At 42.2% G+C, this 21,851-nt stretch overlaps 1 protein-coding gene across 3 annotated transcripts in view; it reads right to left on the bottom strand.

Moving 5' to 3' along the window:
- The window catches only part of WDR47 (WD repeat domain 47), a 38,491-nt gene that overhangs the window by 11,141 nt on the left and 5,499 nt on the right, over nt 1-21,851 (bottom strand). For 2 of the 3 annotated variants that reach the window (XM_082225447.1, XM_082225448.1), the window contains exons 2-8: nt 11,830-11,996; nt 11,099-11,182; nt 7,568-7,652; nt 5,801-6,603; nt 3,963-4,089; nt 1,691-1,869; nt 1,103-1,333 (exon numbers count right to left, since the gene is read on the bottom strand). In XM_082225447.1, the coding sequence (XP_082081573.1) occupies nt 1,103-1,333; nt 1,691-1,869; nt 3,963-4,089; nt 5,801-6,603; nt 7,568-7,652; nt 11,099-11,182; nt 11,830-11,987 (1,667 nt within the window). In that variant the 5' untranslated portion in view covers nt 11,988-11,996. Of the gene's footprint in view, nt 1-1,102; nt 1,334-1,690; nt 1,870-3,962; nt 4,090-5,800; nt 6,604-7,567; nt 7,653-8,728; nt 8,767-11,098; nt 11,183-11,829; nt 11,997-21,851 lie in introns of those variants that run through there. The other variant, XM_082225449.1, reaches the window with a different exon arrangement.

The raw sequence follows: 21,851 nt of genomic DNA, 5'->3' as shown, positions 1-21,851 counted from the left end.
TGCAAACACCAGACAAACCTCTCTGTTGAAGGCACCAATGCAGCACAACTCAAAAAGTCCTTCCTCCCCACTTCTCCCCATCTGATGGGCACACCTGGAGATTGCCAGCTCTTCAGTCCTTTAGGTAGCCTAGCCCCGAGCTATTTAGGTCTTTAAAAAGTTAACAACAGCACCTTGAATAGGGTCCAGAAATACAGTGGATGCCAGTGCAGATGACAGAGCCCAGTCTACTGAACATGGCAAGTTAGAACTGTTGTGGGCCCCAACGGACGATTATGTAACTATGTGATTTTTAACCCTGCCTGACGGAACAGTCCAGGGAGGGAAAAGTATACACAGAAAGAGGTTTTTGTGGGGGTTTGTGTGTTTTTCTTATTCGGGGGAAGAGACAGGTTAGGAGCTAATTGCATGAGGGGGAAAAGCCAGTTAAATTAAAGGAGGGGTAAATAAAAATGGATTAAGCCAAAGTGGTTGATATCAGGGCAGAGAGTTGAAAAGGAGAAAGAGGAGTGGCTGCTGAAGGGAGACAGCAAGGCTGACAGAAAGGTATACTGACCACTAATACACTTTGAGAAGAGGCTCTGCAAACTGCTTCTTCAGGCAGGAGAGAAAAAACAGAGAGAGAGACCTGCCTCCCATAATTCTATGTTCTCCTGCTTCATCGCCAGATGAGATCATACCCAACCAATGAATGGATTCCAACCAGCACAAATAGACTGAAAACACTCCAGAAAATGAATGTTTGCTTGTTCCTTGTATGTTTACTTGTAAAAAATTTATCCAAATTTGGGATGGGTGGTATCCATTACTCCTGTTTTGCTGGTGCAAGAGATTTGGGCTAGCAGAAATGAACTTTCCCCTCCTCTCTTCAGCAACTCCCTGTGTGCAGCCTCCAGATCAGCTTCAGGGAAGATTTTGGTGGTTCGGATGAGGAGGAGAGGAAACTCCACTGCTGCTGCTCTGGATACAGTCAAAAGTATTCTACCAAATGGCTGAGCAAAGCACAATACGTTGCGAGGGTGGCACATCAAATTGATCTGCATATTATTAATCTTAGTTCAGAAGTAGCACTGACATGCACAAGAGTGTTCCAAGTACTTACATTTTATTTCCATGGACAGGTGATTCTTCAAGAGAGGGTATCTGATTAGTGGACCCAAGTTTCTGAGGTGTGCTTGTACTGAACTGTACATTAGCATTTGCTGTTCTCTGACTAGAATCTGGAGGGATGGATACGGTTCCTTTGCTGCCACTGCAATGCTGGTTTAGTGTTTGCACATCATTTCCCAGATTGTCAATTCCCATATTTAACTCCCCCAACTTCTGAACAGACCTGCAGGATACATTAAAAAAAACATAAATGAAGAGCTATGAAAACATAATTACTATTACATTCAATGTAATGTTGTCACCAATATGGTATTTGGTTAATAAGACTTAAGAAAGGCATCAAATTAATACAAAAAGAATGTCATCACATCCTGTCAGCAGATGCTGGGGAATTTACTGTGAAAGTCATTTTATAACAAAATTATACTGAAAATTATAATCAGATTTGAAAATATTCTTTTTAGCGACTGTCAGCATTTATTTCAAAGTAAATTCCATTGACTCTAGAGTAAGGCTAAGATTGTAGTCTTTGCTATTGAACAAATCATAGCCTGAAAACTACAAAGATATCATAGCCAACCTGTTAAGAAACTGCTCTGTAAGGTTTTGCTGTGCATCTGAACCATCCTCCTGGTTTACCCCTCCTTCTAATAACATTTGCTGATATAGTTGTCGCTGTTGCTCCTTCTGTTCTAAGTGTTGCTGGTATCGTAATCGCTGTCGGTAATATTCCTGAAATTGGTCTGTTGAATCACGAAGCTAAACAAGATTTGACATAAATAAAAGCTTAGACATCATCATTCTCATTACAGTTCTTTATCACCACGCCAATAAAATTTTACATTACCAGAGGCAAGAAAAGCAACGGCTCTTTACTTAAGTGTAACACAGCATTAAACATTTGGTGGTGTATGCTCATTCTGTCTTTTACCTCACCTGGAAAACATGAAGACACGCCTGTAAACTTACTGAAAGTGGTTTTTTAAAAAACAACAACATAACATAAAGGCTTGGAAAATCATGAACAAAATTCTAGAATGCATAATTTGATTTTAAATGGAAATCTCCCATGACTAGACAACAAAGGAAACACATTTCTACATTTGCTGCTGCCACACACTTTGTGTTCACTTGCCAGTTCAAAAATTTTGATCAAGGCAAACAAGTTTTAAAATTTATTGCTTCGTACAGGTAGATACTGAATGGGGTGGGAAGAAACATTTTGCAAGCATGTTACAAAGAACACTGCAACCTCACCAAGCATACCAAGAATGTATGTTGTCCTATATACTTCCCCAAATTAATGGCAGGTCTGCTTATATGCCACAGTCACAACTTTTATCTCATTCTGTACTGCGAGCAGGCAAGCTTCAACAAACAACAGGCATGAAGTCCTAATGCATGGGTAGGCAAACTAAGGCCGAGGGGCCGGATCTGGCCCAATTGCCTTCTAAATCCGGCCTGTCGACAGTCCGGGAATCAGTGGGTTTTTACATGAGTAGAATGTGTCCTTTTATTTAAAATGTATCTCAGGGTTATTTGTGGGGACTGCCTGGTGTTTTTACATGAGTAGAATGTGTGCTTTTATTTAAAATGCACCTCTGGGTTATTTGTGGGGCGTAGGAATTCATTCATTTTTCTCCCTTCAAAATATAGTCTGGCTCCCCACAAGGTCTGAGGCCTCCTGCTGAAAAAGTTTGCTGACCCCTGTCCTAATGCTAAGTAGTTCCAAAACAGAACTAGCTTTGGAGCATGGAGGCAAATTGCATGCTTTGCCTGGTTCTGTGGCTCCCTGCTCCCCATTGGTTGGCTGGCTTTAAAAAGAAGACCGAAGTGGAAGACATCCCTCCTGTGCTGTGCTGTGCTGTGCCACATCTCAGAGCAGGAATTTTTAAAATAGCAGTACTGAGTTTCTAAAGAAGAGCTGTTTTCTGGATTTCAGTGGAGGACTGAACTTCTATAGAAGTTTTATCACAATGGACTGGATCAAGAATTATAGGTTTCTTAATTCTTCCTACACCATGACTGCAGCTCCTGAAAAGCTACTCCTGACTATGGTGGACCCTCTGGAACAGTGTGAGGAAGAGCTCAAGGGTCATTTCAGCAGAGGGGATAAAATTGGCTTAAAGCAGCAGATGCACCTTTGTGAGCAGAGATTTTCATTGATCCCCTTCTCACTATAACCCCTCCCCAACCCTCATGGGAGACTTTGGAACAGATGCACAGGCCTGAAATGACAAGGAGTGGGTTGCAAAGCATTATTGTCCCCTTGATCCTATCCACTGTGTTATAAATTGTAGGAATGGTTTCCCCCATAAAGGCATTTTCTTCTATATACCCTGGAGAGAGTGCGTAAGCAAAAACATCAAAACATCCACACAAAATAATTTTTTAAAAAAGAAATAAAAAGAGACAAGACATACACTATTGTAAATCAATAAAATATTGAATAAAAATAAATTAAAAATAATCATCATAATAAAAACATCCACAAAAACCTACTTCTAAATACTGGGACTGCATGCCATGAAATAAAATTGCTGCATAAATATATTTGGGACCCCACAGATCCCTTTTTACATTTATATGGCAACCAGTAGAGTATCTTACAGAGGGACACATTCACACACTTTTTAGATGAATCAAGAATTAAGTATGCAGAATGCAGAGCAAGCATGCTTGCTATAGAAAAGCAAGCTTCAAAACAATCACGTTGCACAGGAGTTCCCACTATAGTACGCATTGCATATGAGCTGCCGAAGCGAACACTACAGTACGCATTTTATTATTACCAATCAAAGCAGGAAAATTCAAAGGCCCTTTATTAGGTGGAAGCAAAAATATTCCATTACCTCATTTTTTTCTTGCTTGGCTGGTCCTTGATTCTGTGTTCCATTTGCTGGCTCTTTTTCTGGAACTGAGTTCTGGCACACAGTCTCACTGCCTGACAAAGGCTGGGGATCTATTGGCGTGTCACATCTTTCATGGATACAGAGACCAGGAAAAAGCGTTTAAAGTTTTATTTTATGTTAAACCATTTTGCAAATACATCTTATATATACAGATACTCATGATTTAAATACATGCTAACCATTTCCCAAACTTAGGCCAGAAAAAAATATTTCCACAACTATGATAGCAACATTTCCCTCCATGCTCACAGTCCTTCGCTGGTCTCACAGAACAGCTGGGTGACAAAGAAAGTGACATATCTAAAATGTTTTAACATTCCAGACTTTAAAAAGTAAAAGTATGGGGGGGAGTAGGAACTGAGTTTTACTATCTCTCAAGACAACAACTGGCAAAATGTGTTCCCCTGAAAATAGCAGAGGGAATTGGAGTTTGCCACGTGGCTCAAGACCCATAGCAAACTAAGGGAAGCAATATCTCTCAAGATAAACAATCTAGTGCAGGAGCAACATATAGATTACCAATAATGCTGATGCACTCTATTTTTAAGTAGACCACAAAAGTCCCAGCTAGAGTCTAACATGCCTAAAGAAAATTTGGCAAAGATCATTTAAGAGACTCAGCCATCTGTTCAGTAGCGTCAGCATGTGGCAGCCCTGGTTTTAACACTATTAAAAACACAAATAAATATATCATAAAACAGAACAAAACAGCCTCAGGAAGTTTTGGCAGCACCTAAATAACAAACAGTTTCATCTTAGAAGTGTGCGTGCACATGAAAGCTTATACAGTGGTACCTTGGGTTACAGATGCTTCAGGTTACAGACTCCGCTAACCCAAAAAAATACCTTAGGTTAAGAACTTTGCTTCAGGATGAGAACAGAAATCGTGCTGCAGCGACACGGCGGGCCCCATTAGCTAAAGTGGTGCTTCAGGTTAAGAACAGTTTCAGGTTGAGAACAGACCTCCAGAACGAATTAAGTTCTTAACCTGATGTACCACTGTACCCAGAACAAATTTAGTTGGTCTCTAAGGTGCTACTGGAGAATTTTTTAATTTTTTTCGACTGTGTCAGACCAACACAGCTACCTACCTGAATCTAGTATATCTTAGTCTATCTACTTTCCTCCTTTCATGACTTAGGCCTCCATGACTCCGCCTTTAGCCAAGTCTCTTCTGACCTAACCATTCACTCCACATGAAAGAGTTCTTCCTGTGCTTTTCTCTGGTATCCTCAGGAATATAGTCTCATCCCTTCTATATTACCTCTCTATGACCTCATCCTATCCCACGTATGTCAATACTATTTATACACCAATAAAACCAAAATAAACACTCATCGGCATTCAGCTAGGTAGCTGTGTTGGTCTGACACAGTTGAAATATATAAAAAAACAGAGAAAGAGAAGCAGCCATATCCACTTTTTGACACATCCTCTGCTGGTTTGAAGCCCAGAGTTGTCTGAAGATGAATGCAGACTTTAGACCAGAAAAAGGTTAGCCACCCCTGCATTAGAAGTTAACACAAATGTGTAAGAAAATGGAGACCTTAATGCATTATATTGCACAGCAGGTTCAAGAACCAGTTGCTTATTGTAACTAAGGTCTAATCTATACTGGTGGGTTATAACGTTATAAATGCATTATATAAATCTGACACCAGGAGGCGCTGTATAGCAGTCAATGAAGAACTGCATTGAGAGCTATACAACTTTTTCTTTTCTTAGCGTTTTTTTAGATCAGTGTAGATCCAGCCTTAGTGTGGTAAAGGGCAACTTACCGCTCAGGTGACTCTTCGTAAATACTGTGGCAATCTGTATTCTCTAACATTAGACTTCGAGTAAGATTCTGTACTCCTGGGTAATGGAAGTTAGCGAAGGAATGAGACATGGGAGATGTTTTTGTCCCAAGATCTGTGATGCGTTTTTCATTAATTGTCAATCCACAGGAAAGTCCGTCCAAGGCAGGGTTCAAGGAACGTGTCATGTAAGCATCAGCAGACTGAGGTCTCCTCATGGGTGAGGATGGGTAAGGAGAAAGTTTACTGATGAGGGGAGTCAAAAGGTCAGCATAGGCGGCTTTTGTAGGTTTTAGGAGTTTATCAACATGAATATTCAGCATCTTTTGTTCAAAAGCACAAGAAAAAATAGTAGAGGGCAGATTCTGAAGCCATGACAACAAACTAAGGTCCAAGTCATCGCACCCATTACCACATAAAAGGTCAATGCCGAGCAACACTTCACTCTCCGTAATTTCTTCTCCTGTTGCTTTACTCTGACAAAACTCCACACAACATTCATACAATAGCCCCTTCATCACAAGCTGAAACAAACGATTGTTGCTTGCTTTAAAGCCAGCCTCACTTAGTTTTCTATCAGCGGGAATGAACTCAGCTACCATGACGCAAGCCTCTTCAAAACAGTGAACTCGTGCGGTGCTTGGGTTCCAGTCTTTGAATTCTGCATGGTTGGTCAGACGAGGCAATGTGAGAAGTAAACACAGTTTGCTATAGTCTTCTTTAGAAGGACAATATTCTTCCAGAGCATGTAGGCACTGTACAGCCTCTTTCATTGTAAATTCCAACTGAAAAAAGAGAGTACCCCTATTTAAGGCTAAAATAAGGTTTTTTTATCATACATAGCTGCATAAAGATACAGGTAGATAAATTACTTTGCTATTCACCTATTAATAATCAATTGCAGTTTTATGAGTGTCATCTTTCCCCGCATATGAAAATACAACTTCAACTTGTGTGACCAATAAAATGCTGTTCAACCGAACATTTTTCTATGATATCTAGTGCTGGCACAATTTGTTTTCTAGATAGTTTCCTAGGTCAAGTTTCAGACATCTTGGTATAAGTGCCGTTTCTTTAAACATTGGTTAAGGTTTGATACCTAGGTCACTTTTTTCCCTACTCCAACTTGCATTCAGCACCAGATTTATCCACCTTGACACCTTAATTTTACAAGGCACAGTTCAGCCCCACGATAATGGGTTGTGAATCACTGTATCAAGTGATCTTCAGTTTTTACTTTCTACACAGATATCCTTGCATTATAGTTCTTATAACAAAAATGTATGACTTGAAAACAAACTTTAAGAAAGACTTGATTGCCTTCTAAAAAGCAGAATACACAGTGGTGCCCCCGCAAGACGAATGCCTCACAAGAAGAAAAACTCGCTAGACGAAAGGGTTTTGCGGTTTTTGAGCTGCTTCGCAAGACGAATTTCCCTATCGGCTTGCTTCGCAAGACGAAAACGTCTTGCAAGTTTGTTTCCTTTTTCTTAACACCGTTAATACAGTTGCGACTTGACTTCAAGGAGCAACTCATAGAACGCGATGTGGTAGCCTTTTTTGAGGTTTTTGAAGACTTTGGTGATTTTTGAAGCTTTTCCAAAACTTTTCCGACACCGTGCTTCACAAGACGAAAAATTCGCTAGACGAAAAAACTCGCGGAACGAATTAATTTTGTCTTGCGAGGCACCACTGCATTTGTATTTTATAAGTTTAACTAGAGTGCTGTGATTAGATCACAAGGCTTACATGTTGAGGCTCATCTTCTGCAGACATTGCATTGTTTACACATAAGGCTTCTAGAAACTTCTGCTGCAGTATGATATAGCGAAACCTATGCACAAGAAAACAGAAATAAAACTGATGTAACAGTGTAAATTAATGTGAACTTTGGTACAAAATTATAGCAGTTAACTGGGACTGTTGTTCCTGAAATTTTGGAAGATCATGTTCTAACACAGGGTTGGGGAAGGTTTAAGCATGCATGGGTTTCAATTTGGTCCACAAGGCTGTTGTTGTTGTTGTTGCTGTTGCTGCTGCTGCTGTTAATTTATATACCGCCCTATTCCTGGAGGTCTCAGGGCAGTTCACAGAACAAAATCAAAGTATGAAACCCACATTTTAAAAGGGCATAGGATATTAATCAAATCAACCTAAGACCTGGTTAAAAAGGAACGGTTTTGCCTAGCGCCTAAAGGTGTATAATGGAGGTGCCAGGCGAACTTCCCTGGGGAGAGCATTCCACAGACAGGGAGCCACTGCAGAGAAGGCCCCTTGTCATGTTGTCACCCTCCGGACCTCTCGGGGAGGAGACACACAAAGAAGGGCCTCAGAAGATGATCTCAGGGGTCTAGATATGTTCATAATGAAAGAGGCAGTCCTTGAGATACTGTGGTCCTGAGCCATTTAAGGATTTATAGGTCAAAAGCAGCACTTTGAATTGGGCCCGGAAACTAATTGGCAGCCAGCGCAGTCGGACCAGGATCAGTATAATATGCTCAAACTGTCTTGCTCCGGTGAGCAACCCGGCCGCTGAATTCTGCACTAGCTGAAGTTTCTGAACCGTCTTCAGAGGCAGCCCTACATATAATACATTGCAGTAATCTAACCTTGAGGTTGCCAGAGTATAGACAATAGTAGTTAGGCTATCCCTGTCCAGATAGGGGTGTAGCCGGGCCACCAGCTGAAGTTGATGGAAGGCACTCTGGGCCAGAAGCCACCTGAGCCTTGAGCGACAGCAAAGAATCCAGGAGTACCCCTGGAGCTATGAACCTGCTGCTTCAGAGGAAGTGTAACCCCATCAAGAGCAGGCGATCTCCCACCCATCTGGTATAGGGAACTACCCACTAACAGTGCCTCAGTCTTATCTGGATTGAGTTTCAGTTTGTTGGTTCTCATCCAGTCCATTACCGAGGCAAGACACTGGTCCAGCACTTCCACTGCCTCACCTGCAGATGTAAAGGAGAAATAGAGCTGAGTGTCATCAGCATGCTGCTGACAACGTACTCCGAACCTCTGGATAACCCCACCCAGGGGTTTCATGTAGATGTTAAACAATGTGGGGATAGGATTGAGCCCTTTGAAACCCTACATTGAAGATTTCACAGGGCTGAAAAGCATTCCCCAAGCAACACCCCCCAGGAAAGACCATCCAAGTAGGAATGGAACCACCCCAAAGTGGTGCCACCCACCCCTAGTTCGGACAGTCACTCCAGAAGGATACCGTAGTCAATGGTATTGAAAGTCGCTGAGAGGTCGAGAAGAATTAACAGGGACATGTTTCCCATGTCTCTTTCTCGACAGAGGTCATCATACAGGGCGACCAAAGCAGTTTCTGTGCCAAAACCAGGCCTAAACCCCGATTGAAATGGAGAAATGGATCCAGAAAATCAGTTTCTTCCAAAAAGCGCCTGGATCTGGTTTGCAACCACTCACTCCAGAACCTTGCTCGGGAAAGGGAAATTAGCAACTGGCTGGCAGTTAGGTTTTCCAAATCCAGGGAAGGTTTCTAAAGGAGTGGTTTTACCACTGCCTCCTTCAAATAGGCAGGGAACACGTCCTCTTGTAAAGAGGAACTGATCACATCCCTGGCCCAGCCAGCTGTTCCCTCCCTGCTGCTTTTTATCAGCCAAGAGGGGCAAAGGTCTAGAGTGCAAGTGGTTGCCTTGACTGATCCGAGCACCTTGTTCACATCCTCGAACCTTACCAACTGAAACTCATCCAACACAACAGGACTAGACTGTGCTCTGGACACCCCATGAGATTCATCTGCTATAATAACAGAGTCAAGATCTGGGTGGATGCAAGCGATTTTATCCTCAAAATGCTTTGCAAACAAGTCACAGAGAGCTGCCGTTGAATCTATCACCTCCTTTGGGGCAGCCTGTAAAAGGCCCCATACAACCTGGAAAAGCTCTACTGGGCAACATAATGAGGATGCAATGGAGGCAGCAAAATATGCCTTCTTTGCTACCTTCACTGCCACTAGGTAGGCTCGATAATGAGCTCTTACCAGTGTTCGGTTGCATTCATTCGTATCTTTCCTCCACTTGTGTTCAAGCCATCTCCCAGCTTGTTTCCTCGCCCTAAGATCTGGAGTATACCAGGGGGTCAAACGGGCTCCACGAAGTGGGAGAGGGCACTCAGGGGTGATCCTGTCAATAGCCCAAGCCATTTGGGTGTTCCAGAGGTTGAACAGGGCTTTGACAGGGACACCAGTCATCTCAGGCGGAAAACCTCCCAGAGCCGTTTGGAATCCCACTGGATCCATCAGCCTCTGAGGGTGGACCTTCCTAATAGGTCCCCTGCCTCTGCAGAGGGGAAAAGGTGCTGACAGCCTAAACCTCAACAGGAAGTGATCTGACCATGACAAGGGACTGATGTCAATAACCCCCACCTTCAAATCACCCTGTTCCTGCCCAGTTGCGAAAACAAAGTCCAGAGTGTGGCCTCCCATGTGCCTTGGGCCAGTGACATGTTGGGACAGCCCCATGTTTCCCTCAAGTCAAGTCTTCCTTCATATGTGACAACAGGCATATGGCAGGCAGAGGTGTGGCTGGATTGGTTGTGTAACAGAGTTCTTCATGGGGAGCTTGATGACATAGCCAATCCCTGCAGAAAGCAGAGTTGAATCCACAGCCCATCAGCTGAATTCAAGCCTGCCAGATCAGCTGTGCAACTCAGTTCCCCATGGGGAGGGGAGCTTGGCTGCACAGCTGATGCCTGCAGAAAACAGGGCTGAAGCCTGTACTCAGTGAATCTGAAGCTGAGTATACAGCTAACAAAGCCCCTTGTGCTACTGTTCCCCAGCACCTAACAACCAGCTGGCTGTTGGAAGCCTAGGAAGCACTGAGCAACAGACTTTGACAGGTGGGTGAACCAAGCCAGCTGTCAATCATCATGGCATTAGGTGAATTTACAAGTGGGTTCTCCTGCTCACCTGTCAAAGTTGGCCCATGAGGGTAGGGACAAATAAGGATCTAGCCCACTGCACCCAAAAGGTTCTCTAATCATTGTTCCTTTGTTATCCCAAATCCTAACTATGAGAGCTCATCCAAACACTGCTATTTTGTTTCTACTTGTGTAATGGAATTTTAGTGAGAGCTGTGATGGAAATGTGTTATTCTTATAGAGTTAATTGAGAAAAGCTTGTAAGGAACAATGCAATGCAGATATAGACACTGCAACAGTTCTGAAGCTGTATGAAGGCTGAGTGCATGTTTAATTGTTGTGTTGCATAAATGGGATTGCCATGGTATTGAAAAATTACTATAAATTTACCTTTTCTTATCAAATTTGTCCATGCACTCCAAAGGTTGGATGAACTGAAGAACCTCATCCCACTGCCCATCAAGGATCAACTGTCTTTTAAGAGAGAGAGAGAGAGAGAGAGAGAGAGAGAGAGAGAGAGAGAGAGAGAGATCTATTGAATTCTGCTGGACTTTCAATTTAGTTTTTAAGCTAACCAAAACATCCCTTCCCTCAACTACAGCAGCTGACCAATCAGTTTTACAAAGTCAATGCTTCACAAAGTAGTTAAGAAGATTTGTTACTAATTTAAATAGAAAAAGGTAAAACCTTTTTACAGGAAGTCAGAAAATTGTCACCCTCCTCTTTCTGTTAGCAGAGGTGTCCGCTGGATCAAAGGATTGAAAGTCACAACTGGATGCAATATAATTTGTATTGCCTTGTGCTGAACAGTATTATCTGGTAAAAGTTAGGTGGCTCAAAAATGTAAACTGACAATAATCTAAAAATGTATTTATGCATGTTTCAGATACTTATAGGTATAGCATTACACTTGGCATGTCTTGCAGCCAAGTGCTTAAAAGGGGTTATGGATAAATTTTATTCAGTACACATACAGAAATGGATAACAAGTCAGTCAAGATACTGTAAAGTCCAAGATGGATCAAAGCATTTTAAAGGCATGGACGTGAGTTTAAACAACAGCAACAAAAATGTGAGCTTTGTTTAAACAGTATCCTTAATACTATGATAATTATTTTTACCTTAAGAAAAGCATATCATCTGAGAACAGTCCATTAATTACTCCACTTTCTTTCTCCAGAGCCAACATACTGATATGAAGTTTTCTTGAATTCAAAAAATCCAGTATTAGCTTGACTATTTCAGCTTCTTTTACATTCACTGTCTCTTCTGCCGTCATTGTGAAAGACTGGAAAGAAGAAGAAAAAGCTACATATAAAATTGGGATTGACCTGCATCTTGTTAGCAAACAGACATCGTCAAAAGCATTTTTTTCTTTGTTTACATGAAACATGCTACAGCTTGGTAGTACGCTTAACCACTAAAGTTCATGCAGCTCAATGTAGCATCACTAATAATTTGGCCCAATTGTACAGCTAGCAGTTCAGCTTCATATAGAGGGCTACGAATATCAAGGGCAGATTATGTTTTACTTAACTATGTTTCAGTTTACAAGCGTTTAGTAGCATAAAGAACAGTTGAACAACATCTCCTTTAGAAAAAAACTCAATATGCGTTAAAGCAGAATATCTGGCTATTCAGAAAGTGGACATTTTGTTGGTTACATTGGGGGGGAACCCCATAACAGTAATCTACTTTAGAATTATTAATATTATTAAGCAAAAATAATTGTTAATTTTACAATGAATTATCAGCATGATTGAATAATGTAACAATCTTGCAAACTGCTACCTGCATTTTATCAAAGTGCCACTTGCGTGCTATGGAGTATTTCTGCCTACATTTTTGTTTTAGCAAATTAATATTTAAGAGCCAGGCAAAAACATTACTTAATATAGACTTCATGTGATTTGGCCTTTCCTATCGTATGCTCCAAATCAAATCCAAAGATCAAGTAAATGTGCACTATCAATAATACCATCTGTGCATTATGCACTAACAAAATGAAACAAAAAAGAGAAAGGGGGGATTTTCAGTGGCTGCTGCAACATTCATTTTCTTTTGAATATTGTTTTATGATAAACTATGTACAAGACTTTTTCTGTTTAAGTTCCTGCAGAAGGTTAAAGGAAAGAGTAAAAATCATTGTATTTATTCGTTTTTTTAGATTTGTAGCTGCTTCTCAGTTACTTGTCTCAAGAATGGAATACAGATTGAAATCTTACACTGAGTAATACAAAATGACCATTTCGACCACACATCTCCTTACCACTTGACAGGATATAAACTAGTATGCCAAGTATTAATATGCATACTGTTTTCATTTACCATTTGCTTAATGAACTGTTTGTATCTGCCAACTGTATATGAATCTGTATTTGAAACTTAGTCATTTGTGTTCTAACAGTAAGGTTTCAAATCTCTTATTTAAAATTCTGTTTGAATAAATGTTTCACAAGTCCCTCTGCCCAGCACTTGATACAGTCCTAAACCTCTGTATATATAGAAATTTTGAACTGGTTTCTTGCTGTTTTTCCTTCTTCCCATAATAAAGTCACATAAAAATGGTGATTAGCTGTCACTTTCCACTCCACATACACATAAACATGTGCATTTGTCACTTACAACTTGATTTCCTACATGGAAATTATATCTGTAGGAAAAGAGTCTTGTGTGAAGTATTCCCAAGTGTGTTCATAAAAAGTCACTATTATGTATTTCATCTACAGATAGTCCATAAGGAGGAATCACTCTAGTGTTTGTAAAATGATAGCGAGAGGTAATGCTCATGGTATGCCAGACATGAAGATTTCATCCTGGGCATTTGTACTATTCTACTTCATAGTCTTCATGATTATTCTTTCCATGGTTGTGAGGGTCTCATTTAAACAGCATATCTAGCCCAGCAAACATACTGTTAATAGGTACTGAGCAATACAATACAAGTACTGAATCTTTGTAATCACAAATAAGTCTTCATGTTTGAAAGGATTGCACTGTATTAAAAGAAGCATGTACATTTTGCTTAAGGCTGAAGACAGATCTAGAAAAAAGGGATCAAAGGGTAAGCTGAAAGGAAGTACTGGAGAAGCTGCTTCTCTACTAGCAGATGGATGGGGCCAGAGTATACTTCTCTTTAATTCTGCAGTTGCAGCAGTTTCCCAAACCTGACAAACTCCCTACTGGTCTTCCCTCCTTCCATTATGTTCTACCTGAAGAGTAGGGAATGTAGCTTCTTCAGCAGTCTTTAATCCTGTGGCAAACTGGGGTCACAGTGTGCTTGCCTTCAGCTCTGCAGTGCCAGGACAACTCCCATGATTCATTGTTAGTCACAGACATGTCAGTTTCCAGCACTGCTTTCTCCCACCCAGAACTTCAGAATCCCAATTGTAAGAACTCACAGGCAGAGTTGCAATTGAGACCAATGATGTAGGGATATGCACATGTCAATCTGGATTTGTTAATTAGTATGTCAGTTGTATTCTAGTACTGTAGTTATATTTCATTTCCTCGTTTGTGTTGCATTTTAAGTTTTGCAGCATTTCATGGCCTGTCTAGCATGCACTGTCTTTGTCAGAAACAAATGTGAGCTCAAAAAGATCCCGCCAGACACAATATCAATTGTCCAGGAAGTGAGATTTTGCATTAAATAGGACTGGCTCTAATCTGCAGTCAGATTTTAAGACACAGAAGGCTAGAATAAGAAAAATCACATATTGACATACACACCCATAAATCTGAGCCTATGCTCTTGGCTGACATATATGGGGGGTTGGGGTGGATAGAGGGAGAGAGAAAATAAGAAGCAGCTGGGCCACAGAAGGTGTTAGTCACAGAACACAAAACAACTCTTTGCTCAGTGTATGTGGAGGAGAAACCACAAAGACTCTAGGCAAGTGAGATGTCTTTCCCTCTTGAAGGCAGCTGCTCACATTTCATCATAATTGTTTCAGTTCCCATTAAGCATTTGGGACAGACATTTGATCCTTGGAGATATTCTCTGTATAGATGGGAACCTCAGAGGAACTAAACTGATTGACAATCGTAAGTACAAAAACTATATAATATTTTATCACAGCCTCTAAAATCGCTCCCCTTCTCCATCTCAAAAGATCCCAGATTTTTAGTAGTATTTTTAATGATACTATGACTTATCAAATAATTTAACAACCTCATTTTCAGGAATCATGTTTAGCTATCCACTAAGTTTCTTAGGATTAGGAGACTACAAATACATCTCATGTGAAACAGGATCCCAAGATTTCAATTTTACAATTTAGAGTAGTACAGATAACGTACTTCCTGTGTTAGTAATTTCATTAAATATTTATATATGCTATTGATGCAGAAAGTGGTATGATATACAATACGTTGCCAGGGAGTAGATTTACACTAAGCAGCAGCTTTAATGGGAGTGTCAACAGAAACCTTTTTACAAATTAGATGTCTTACACACTTCCCAATAGGTAAGTAGAACAGGCACCAATACCTTCTCTAAGTTGTATAGAAGACGAAATTTCAGCATGTGCAGCTTTTCTCAACCTTGCATTACAAACTCAATCTGCTGGAATTCCCTCTTCTACACAACAATCAAAGATGCATAAACCCTTTCTTCTCTTGTATCTGGTCACCCAGAGTAAGATTATTATAGACAGGCTCACTAGAAATTAGCAGAAGGCAATATTCTAAATTCCCTTAAGGAGGGTGCAATCATCAGTTCTATAACAGTAACTAAAAGACAGTGGTGGGAACCTCCAATCCAGCTTAATTAGGCCTGCCAGGACTCAGATGTTGGCTCACCAGGCCATTTGGGGCAAACCACACCCACCTTTTCTGGCCCAACATCGTAGGAAAGGTCAAGCATCAAAAAATTATATGCATCAGCAAGTCAATACAGTGAAAGAAAAGGCATCAAATTCAGAAAGTACTGATTTTTTTATGCAAAGAAAGAATTTGGAACAGAACACACTCTGAATTCAAGTTAAGGATGCAAATAAATGATCTTCATTTGCAGAGAGCCACATCTCCCTAGGAAAGATAATAATAATAATAATAATAATAATAATAATAATAATAATAATAATTTATAATTTATTATTTGTACCCCGCCCATCTGGCTGGGCTTCCCCAGCCACTCTAGGCGGCTTCCACAAAAACCAAAAAAACACTAAAATATCATACATTAAAAACTTCCCTGAACAGGGCTGCCTTAAGATGTCTTCTAAATGTCAGGTACTTATTTATCGCTTTGACATCTGGTGGGAGGGCGTTCCACAGGGCAGGCACCACTACCGAGAAGGCCCTCTGCCTGGTTCCCTGTAGCTTTGCTTCTCGCAATGAGGGAACTGCCAGAAGGCCCTCGGCGCTGGACCTCAGTGTCCGGGCAGAATGATGGGGGTGGAGACGCTCCTTCAGGTATACTGGGCCGAGGCCGTTTAGGGCTTTAAAGGTCAACACCAACACTTTGAATTGTGCTCGGAAACGTACTGGGAGCCAATGTAGGTCTTTCAAGACCGGTGTTATGTGGTCTCGGCAGCCACCCCCAGTCACCAGTCTAGCTGCCGCGTTCTGGATTAGTTGTAGTTTCCGAGTCACCTTCAAAGGTAGCCCCACGTAGAGCACATTGCAGTAGTCCAAGCGGGAGATAACTAGAGCATGCACCACTCTGGCGAGACAGTCCGCGGGCAGGTAGGGTCTCAGCCTGCGTACCAGGTAGAGTTGGTAGACAGCTGCCCTGGATACAGAATTGACCTGCGCCTCCATGGACAGCTGTGAGTCCAAAATGACTCCCAGGCTGTGCACCTGGTCCTTCAGGGGCACAGTTACCCTATTCAGGACCAGGGAGTCCTCCACACCAGCCCGCCCCCTGTCCCCCAAAAACAGTACTTCTGTCTTGTCAGGATTCAATTTCAATCCATTAGCCGCCATCCATCTTCCAACTGCCTCCAGGCAGTCACACAGGACCTTCACCGCCTTCACTGGTTCTGATTTGAAAGAGAGGTAGAGCTGGGTATCATCTGCATATTGATGGACACCCAGTCCAAACCCCCTGATGATCTCTCCCAGCGGCTTCATATAGATGTTAAAAAGCATGGGGGAGAGGACGGAACCCTGAGGCACCCCACAAGTGAGGGCCCAGGGGTCTGAACACTCATCCCCCACCACCACTTTCTGAACACGGCCCAGGAGGAAGGAGCGAAACCACTGTATAACAGTGCCCCCAGCTCCCAGCCCCTCTAGACAGTCCAGAAGGATGTTATGGTTGATTGTATCAAAGGCCCCTGAGAGATCCAGCAGAACTAGGAAACAACTCTCACCTTTGTCCCTAGCTCGCCGGAGATCATCAACCAGTGCGACCAAGGCAGTTTCAGTCCCATGAAGAGGCCTGAATCCTGATTGGAAGGGATCCAAATGGTCTGCATCCTCCAGGCATGCCTGGAGTTGTTCAGCAACCACGTGCTCAATCACCTTGCCCAAGAATGGAAGATTTGAGACTGGGCGATAGTTGGCCATACTGGCCGGGTCTAAAGATGGTTTTTTAAGAAGCGGTTTAATGACCGCCTCTTTCAGCGGATCTGGGAATGTTCCCTCACAGAGGGAAGCATTCACCACCCCACAGAGCCCATCGCCCAGCCCTTCCCGGCTTGCTTTTATTAGCCAGGATAGGCAAGGATCAAGGAGACAGGTGGTTGGTTTCACGCGTCCAAGCAGCCTGTCCACATCCTCGGGGATAACGGATTGAAATTGATTCCATGCAACTTGACCAGACAGAGCTCTAGCACTCTCCCGCTCCAGCCCTGCTCCCACGGTGGTGTCTAGCTCCTTCCGAATATGAGTGATTTTATCTGCAAAAAAAACTTTGCAAAATCGTTGCAGGAGATCTTGGGGTCTTTACAAGGCCCCGGTGGTAAAGGTGGTTCCGTTAAATTGCAAACCACCTGAAAGAGTCTCCTGCTACTATTTTCTGCAGATGCAATAGAGGCAGTGAAGAAAGTCTTGCCACTTGGTAGGCTCGGCGTTGAGCTCTAACCTGTGTCCGGTCAGATTCGGAGTGAGTTTTCTGCCACCGACGCTCTAGCCGTCTCAGCGATTGTTTCATCGCCCTCAGCTCCGAAGAAAACCACGGGGCTGTCTGGGCTCCATGCAATCGGAGAGGGCACTTCAGAGCCAAAGGCGCTTCGGAGCCAAGGGATCCTTCACATCCCTGGTTTTAATTCAAGCCAGGCTGCAAAGGAAGAATAAAAAGTGCACTCCCAATTCCTTCTACTGAACTTAAATCACCTGTCAAAAAAACCCTTGGAGGATGGGGGACCTCAGAATCCATCCCACCCTGATATAGGATGCAAAGAGCACTGCTGCAGCACTAATATTGCTGTGTGTGCTGCTTCTTGTGAGCTTAAAAGCTGAAATAGGTAGCACATGTTGTGGAGATTACACTGCAGTGCTCCTTCCAGCTTTGCCTAAGCACTGGAAGTAAGGCGCATCAGATGTTACATAGCTACTATTGAAGTCCCAGTCTAAGAAGTTATCCTCCTCGCTATATATGGAACAGGGAATTAACATTCCTGTTTACATGTAATGCTAAGACCATGGCTTAGCACAAACAAGCACACATGCCACCTCTTGGGGAGAAGATTGTGGTTTGTCTTTATGCGTCATCTGAATTTAGGTTCATGGTTTAAGCTCTCTCAGACAAACCATGAGCTGTATATCATAGGACAAGCCAAGCAGAAAAGTGAAGTGTGAATTGGCCCTAAACACACAATCATATTCCCTTGGAAGGAACAATCATTTTTGTTTATCATAGCTTTCAATTCTTGAATTAGAAGCTGGTAATGAGTGTTTTAAGTGGTAAGGAAAAACTAACAGCTCTTATTTAAAAGTCCTGTACTAGTGACCAAGTTTTTTAATTTGATGAAAAATAGAAGTTGAGATGTTTGTCATGTTAATACTGATGGAGATATCAAACATTTATTGACCTAGTATTTGTCTCACAATTGTTTTTATCATGCATAAAAAATGGGATAAAGATAGAAAAAGTAACAAAGAGTAAACTACAGTACCCTGATCCAGATAAGAAGATCCTGGAGATAAATGTTAGGACAGTGGTGTTGTGTGAGCCCCACAGCACCAAGGGCAGGTGGGCACAAGCACTCGGAGATGGGGCATGCTGGGGGCAGAGGGAGAAGGAGCCTACCACAGTACCCCAGCAGCCCCATATGCCTGGCATGCCAAAGGAAAAACAAGCCTGACTTGGGAGTGGAGCAACTGCTGCTGCCACCCACACCCCAGCCCCAAAGGCCAGCCTGGGCATGGCTTCCCTCAATAAAATAACTATTGGGGGGTGCCTGGTTGTGCCCCCTCAAAAAAATGCACCCAGGGCAATGCCCCCCAAGCTACACCACTGTGTTAGAAAGCAGGCTTCTGCACACTCATTATGTTTTGGATCAGGACATGCACATACATATTAACTGTACTTTCCAATGTGCACCCAAACACAGACATCTCCTATAGGTACTATATTCTTTTATTTTCAATGAGATGCATATTTGGATGTGCATCCACAGCCTAGTACAATTATGAGTGAATACCATTTTTACACATGACTAAAGTTGGATTGGGGCATTGTCTCTGCATTTGGAAAGTTCTGTCTGTCTTGTACAATAATTCATTCTACATGCTAGTGTGAAGAACCCTACAGCTTAGTCACAGGGCAACAAAACAAAAAGTTTAGTTCTACCAAAGAAATAAGTCCAGTAAGAAAATAAGCTTATGTATGTGGAAGCTTTTTGTAAGTAACTAGTCAATAGAATTATAATGTTACTAGAGATTTATAGGCTCAGAATAAACAACAGAAAAATTAAAGAAAATCCTGTCCTCCCCCCATTTTTCTAGTGTCCCCCCCCCCCAGGTCTTCACATCTCTAAAATTAATAAAACACACTGGTTCATCAATATATTCATATCAGGGACTATAAGGCATATGCAAAGGAGATTTTATCACACTGGGAGATAAACCACCATCCAGAAAATCTGAAAGATGCAGCTCAAGCTCCTCAGTATGCCACAAACAGCCAGCACATATGGCACACAACGTCACCAAAGTGATCCAAGGCTAATACTTCAGAATGACTGAAGGATTTAGAATCCCTTTCTTTTTAATACACATTTTGAATTTGCAGGTTTTCTTCCAATTCTGATTTAATTATTTGTTGAAAAAGCAAAGCTTTCATAGCGTATCACCACTCAGACATTCCAATATTTTTTACAGAAATGTAAGTCATATATCCTTACTCCACATAACAGCTTATATTGGTCAGCTATGACAACCAATTGACACAGATGGAAATAACTAAGGCTTTGCTTCAGTAGCGTCTTTCTCTGTGAGAGTTAAATTGTCATTGCATGCAATCTTGACTAAGCCTTTTCTAAGTAGACTAGCAAGCGTTGCCGTCATTGCATGAGACAATGGTCTAAAATAAATGCAAGCATACCATAAGGGATACCAAAAAGAAAAATAAATTCAAGGAGCACATTGCTAAAAATATTAAGACAATAAACAAACATGCATGCTGGGAGGGCTCTGCCCCAAGGCTTGCTCTGCTGTCCAACCCCACCACCAGCACTTCCCAACATTAGCCCCCTAAAGCTTCCCCTTCCCACCCTATGCAACTACTAAATCTCCTTTTCACCTTCGCAGCCCTATTTTTGAAACCACTTCTCTCCTCTGTTCTGCAGCTGCACTTTGTCCCCAAAACTAGATGACTTTAAAAGGGGATTAGACAAATTTATGAAGGATAAGGCTATCAAGGCTAGTAGGCCACTGCTGGAAAGCTTGCTGGAAATCACAAGTGAGGAGAATGCTGGTGTGCTCAGGTCCTGCTTGTATGCCTTCCATAGGTATCTGAAAAGGTGGAGAGATTTTCCTGCCTGAAAAACTTCCTACCTTCTCACTATTTGCAACTTCCAATTTACAGTGCAATCTTATGCATGTATACTTGGACCTCATCTACACTATACTGCACTAAAGTAGTATAGACAGTTTTAAGCAGCTAACCACTTTGAACAGTTATGTTGTTGTTGTTGTTGTTGTTTAGTCGTTTAGTCGTGTCCGACTCTTCGTGACCCCATGGACCAGAGCACGCCAGGCACTTCTGTCCTCCACTGCCTCCCGCAGTTTGATCAAACTCATGCTAGTGGCTTCAAGAACACCATCCAACCATCTCATTCTCTGTCGTCCCCTTCTCCTTGTGCCCTCCATCTTTCCCAACATCAGGGTCTTTTCCAGGGAGTCCTCTCTTCTCATGAGGTGGCCAAAGTATTGGAGCCTCAGCTTCACGATCTGTCCTTCCAGTGAGCACTCAGGGCTGATTTCCTTCAGAATGGAGAGGTTTGATCTTCTTGCAGTCCATGGGACTCTCAAGAGTCTCCTCCAGCACCATAATTCAAAAGCATCAATTCTTCGGCGATCAGCCTTCTTTATGGTCCAGCTCTCACTTCCATACATCACTACTGGGAAAACCATGGCTTTTACTATACGGACCTTTGTTGGCAAGGTGATGTCTCTGCTTTTTAAGATGTTGTCTAGGCTTGCCATCGCCTTTCTCCCAAGGAGCAGGCGTCTTTTAATTTCGTGACTGCTGTCACCATCTGCACTGATCATGGAGCCCAAGAAAGTAAAATCTCTCACTGCCTCCATTTCTTCCCCATCTATTTGCCAGGAGGTGATGGGCCCAGTGGCCATGATCTTCGTTTTTTTGATGTTGAGCTTCAGACCATATTTTGCGCTCTCCTCTTTCACCCTCATTAAAAGGTTCTTTAATTCCTCTTCACTTTCTGCCATCAAGGTTGTGTCATCTGCATATCTGAGGTTGTTGATATTTCTTCCGGCAATCTTAATTCCGGCTTGGGATTCATCCAGCCCAGCCTTTCGCATGATGAATTCTGCATATAAGTTAAATAAGCAGGGAGACAATATACAGCCTTGCCGTACTCCTTTCCCAATTTGGAACCAATCAGTTGTTCCATATCCAGTTCTAACTGTAGCTTCTTGTCCCACATAGAGATTTCGCAGGAGACAGATGAGGTGATCAGGCACTCCCATTTCTTTAAGAACTTGCCATAGTTTGCTGTGGTCAACACAG

This window comes from Podarcis vaucheri (genome assembly GCF_965113315.1).
Source record: "Podarcis vaucheri genome assembly, chromosome: 6".
Lineage (NCBI taxonomy): Eukaryota > Metazoa > Chordata > Lepidosauria > Squamata > Lacertidae > Podarcis > Podarcis vaucheri.
Note: the sequence above shows the minus strand (reverse complement) of the source record. Positions and strands in the feature narration are given on the sequence as shown.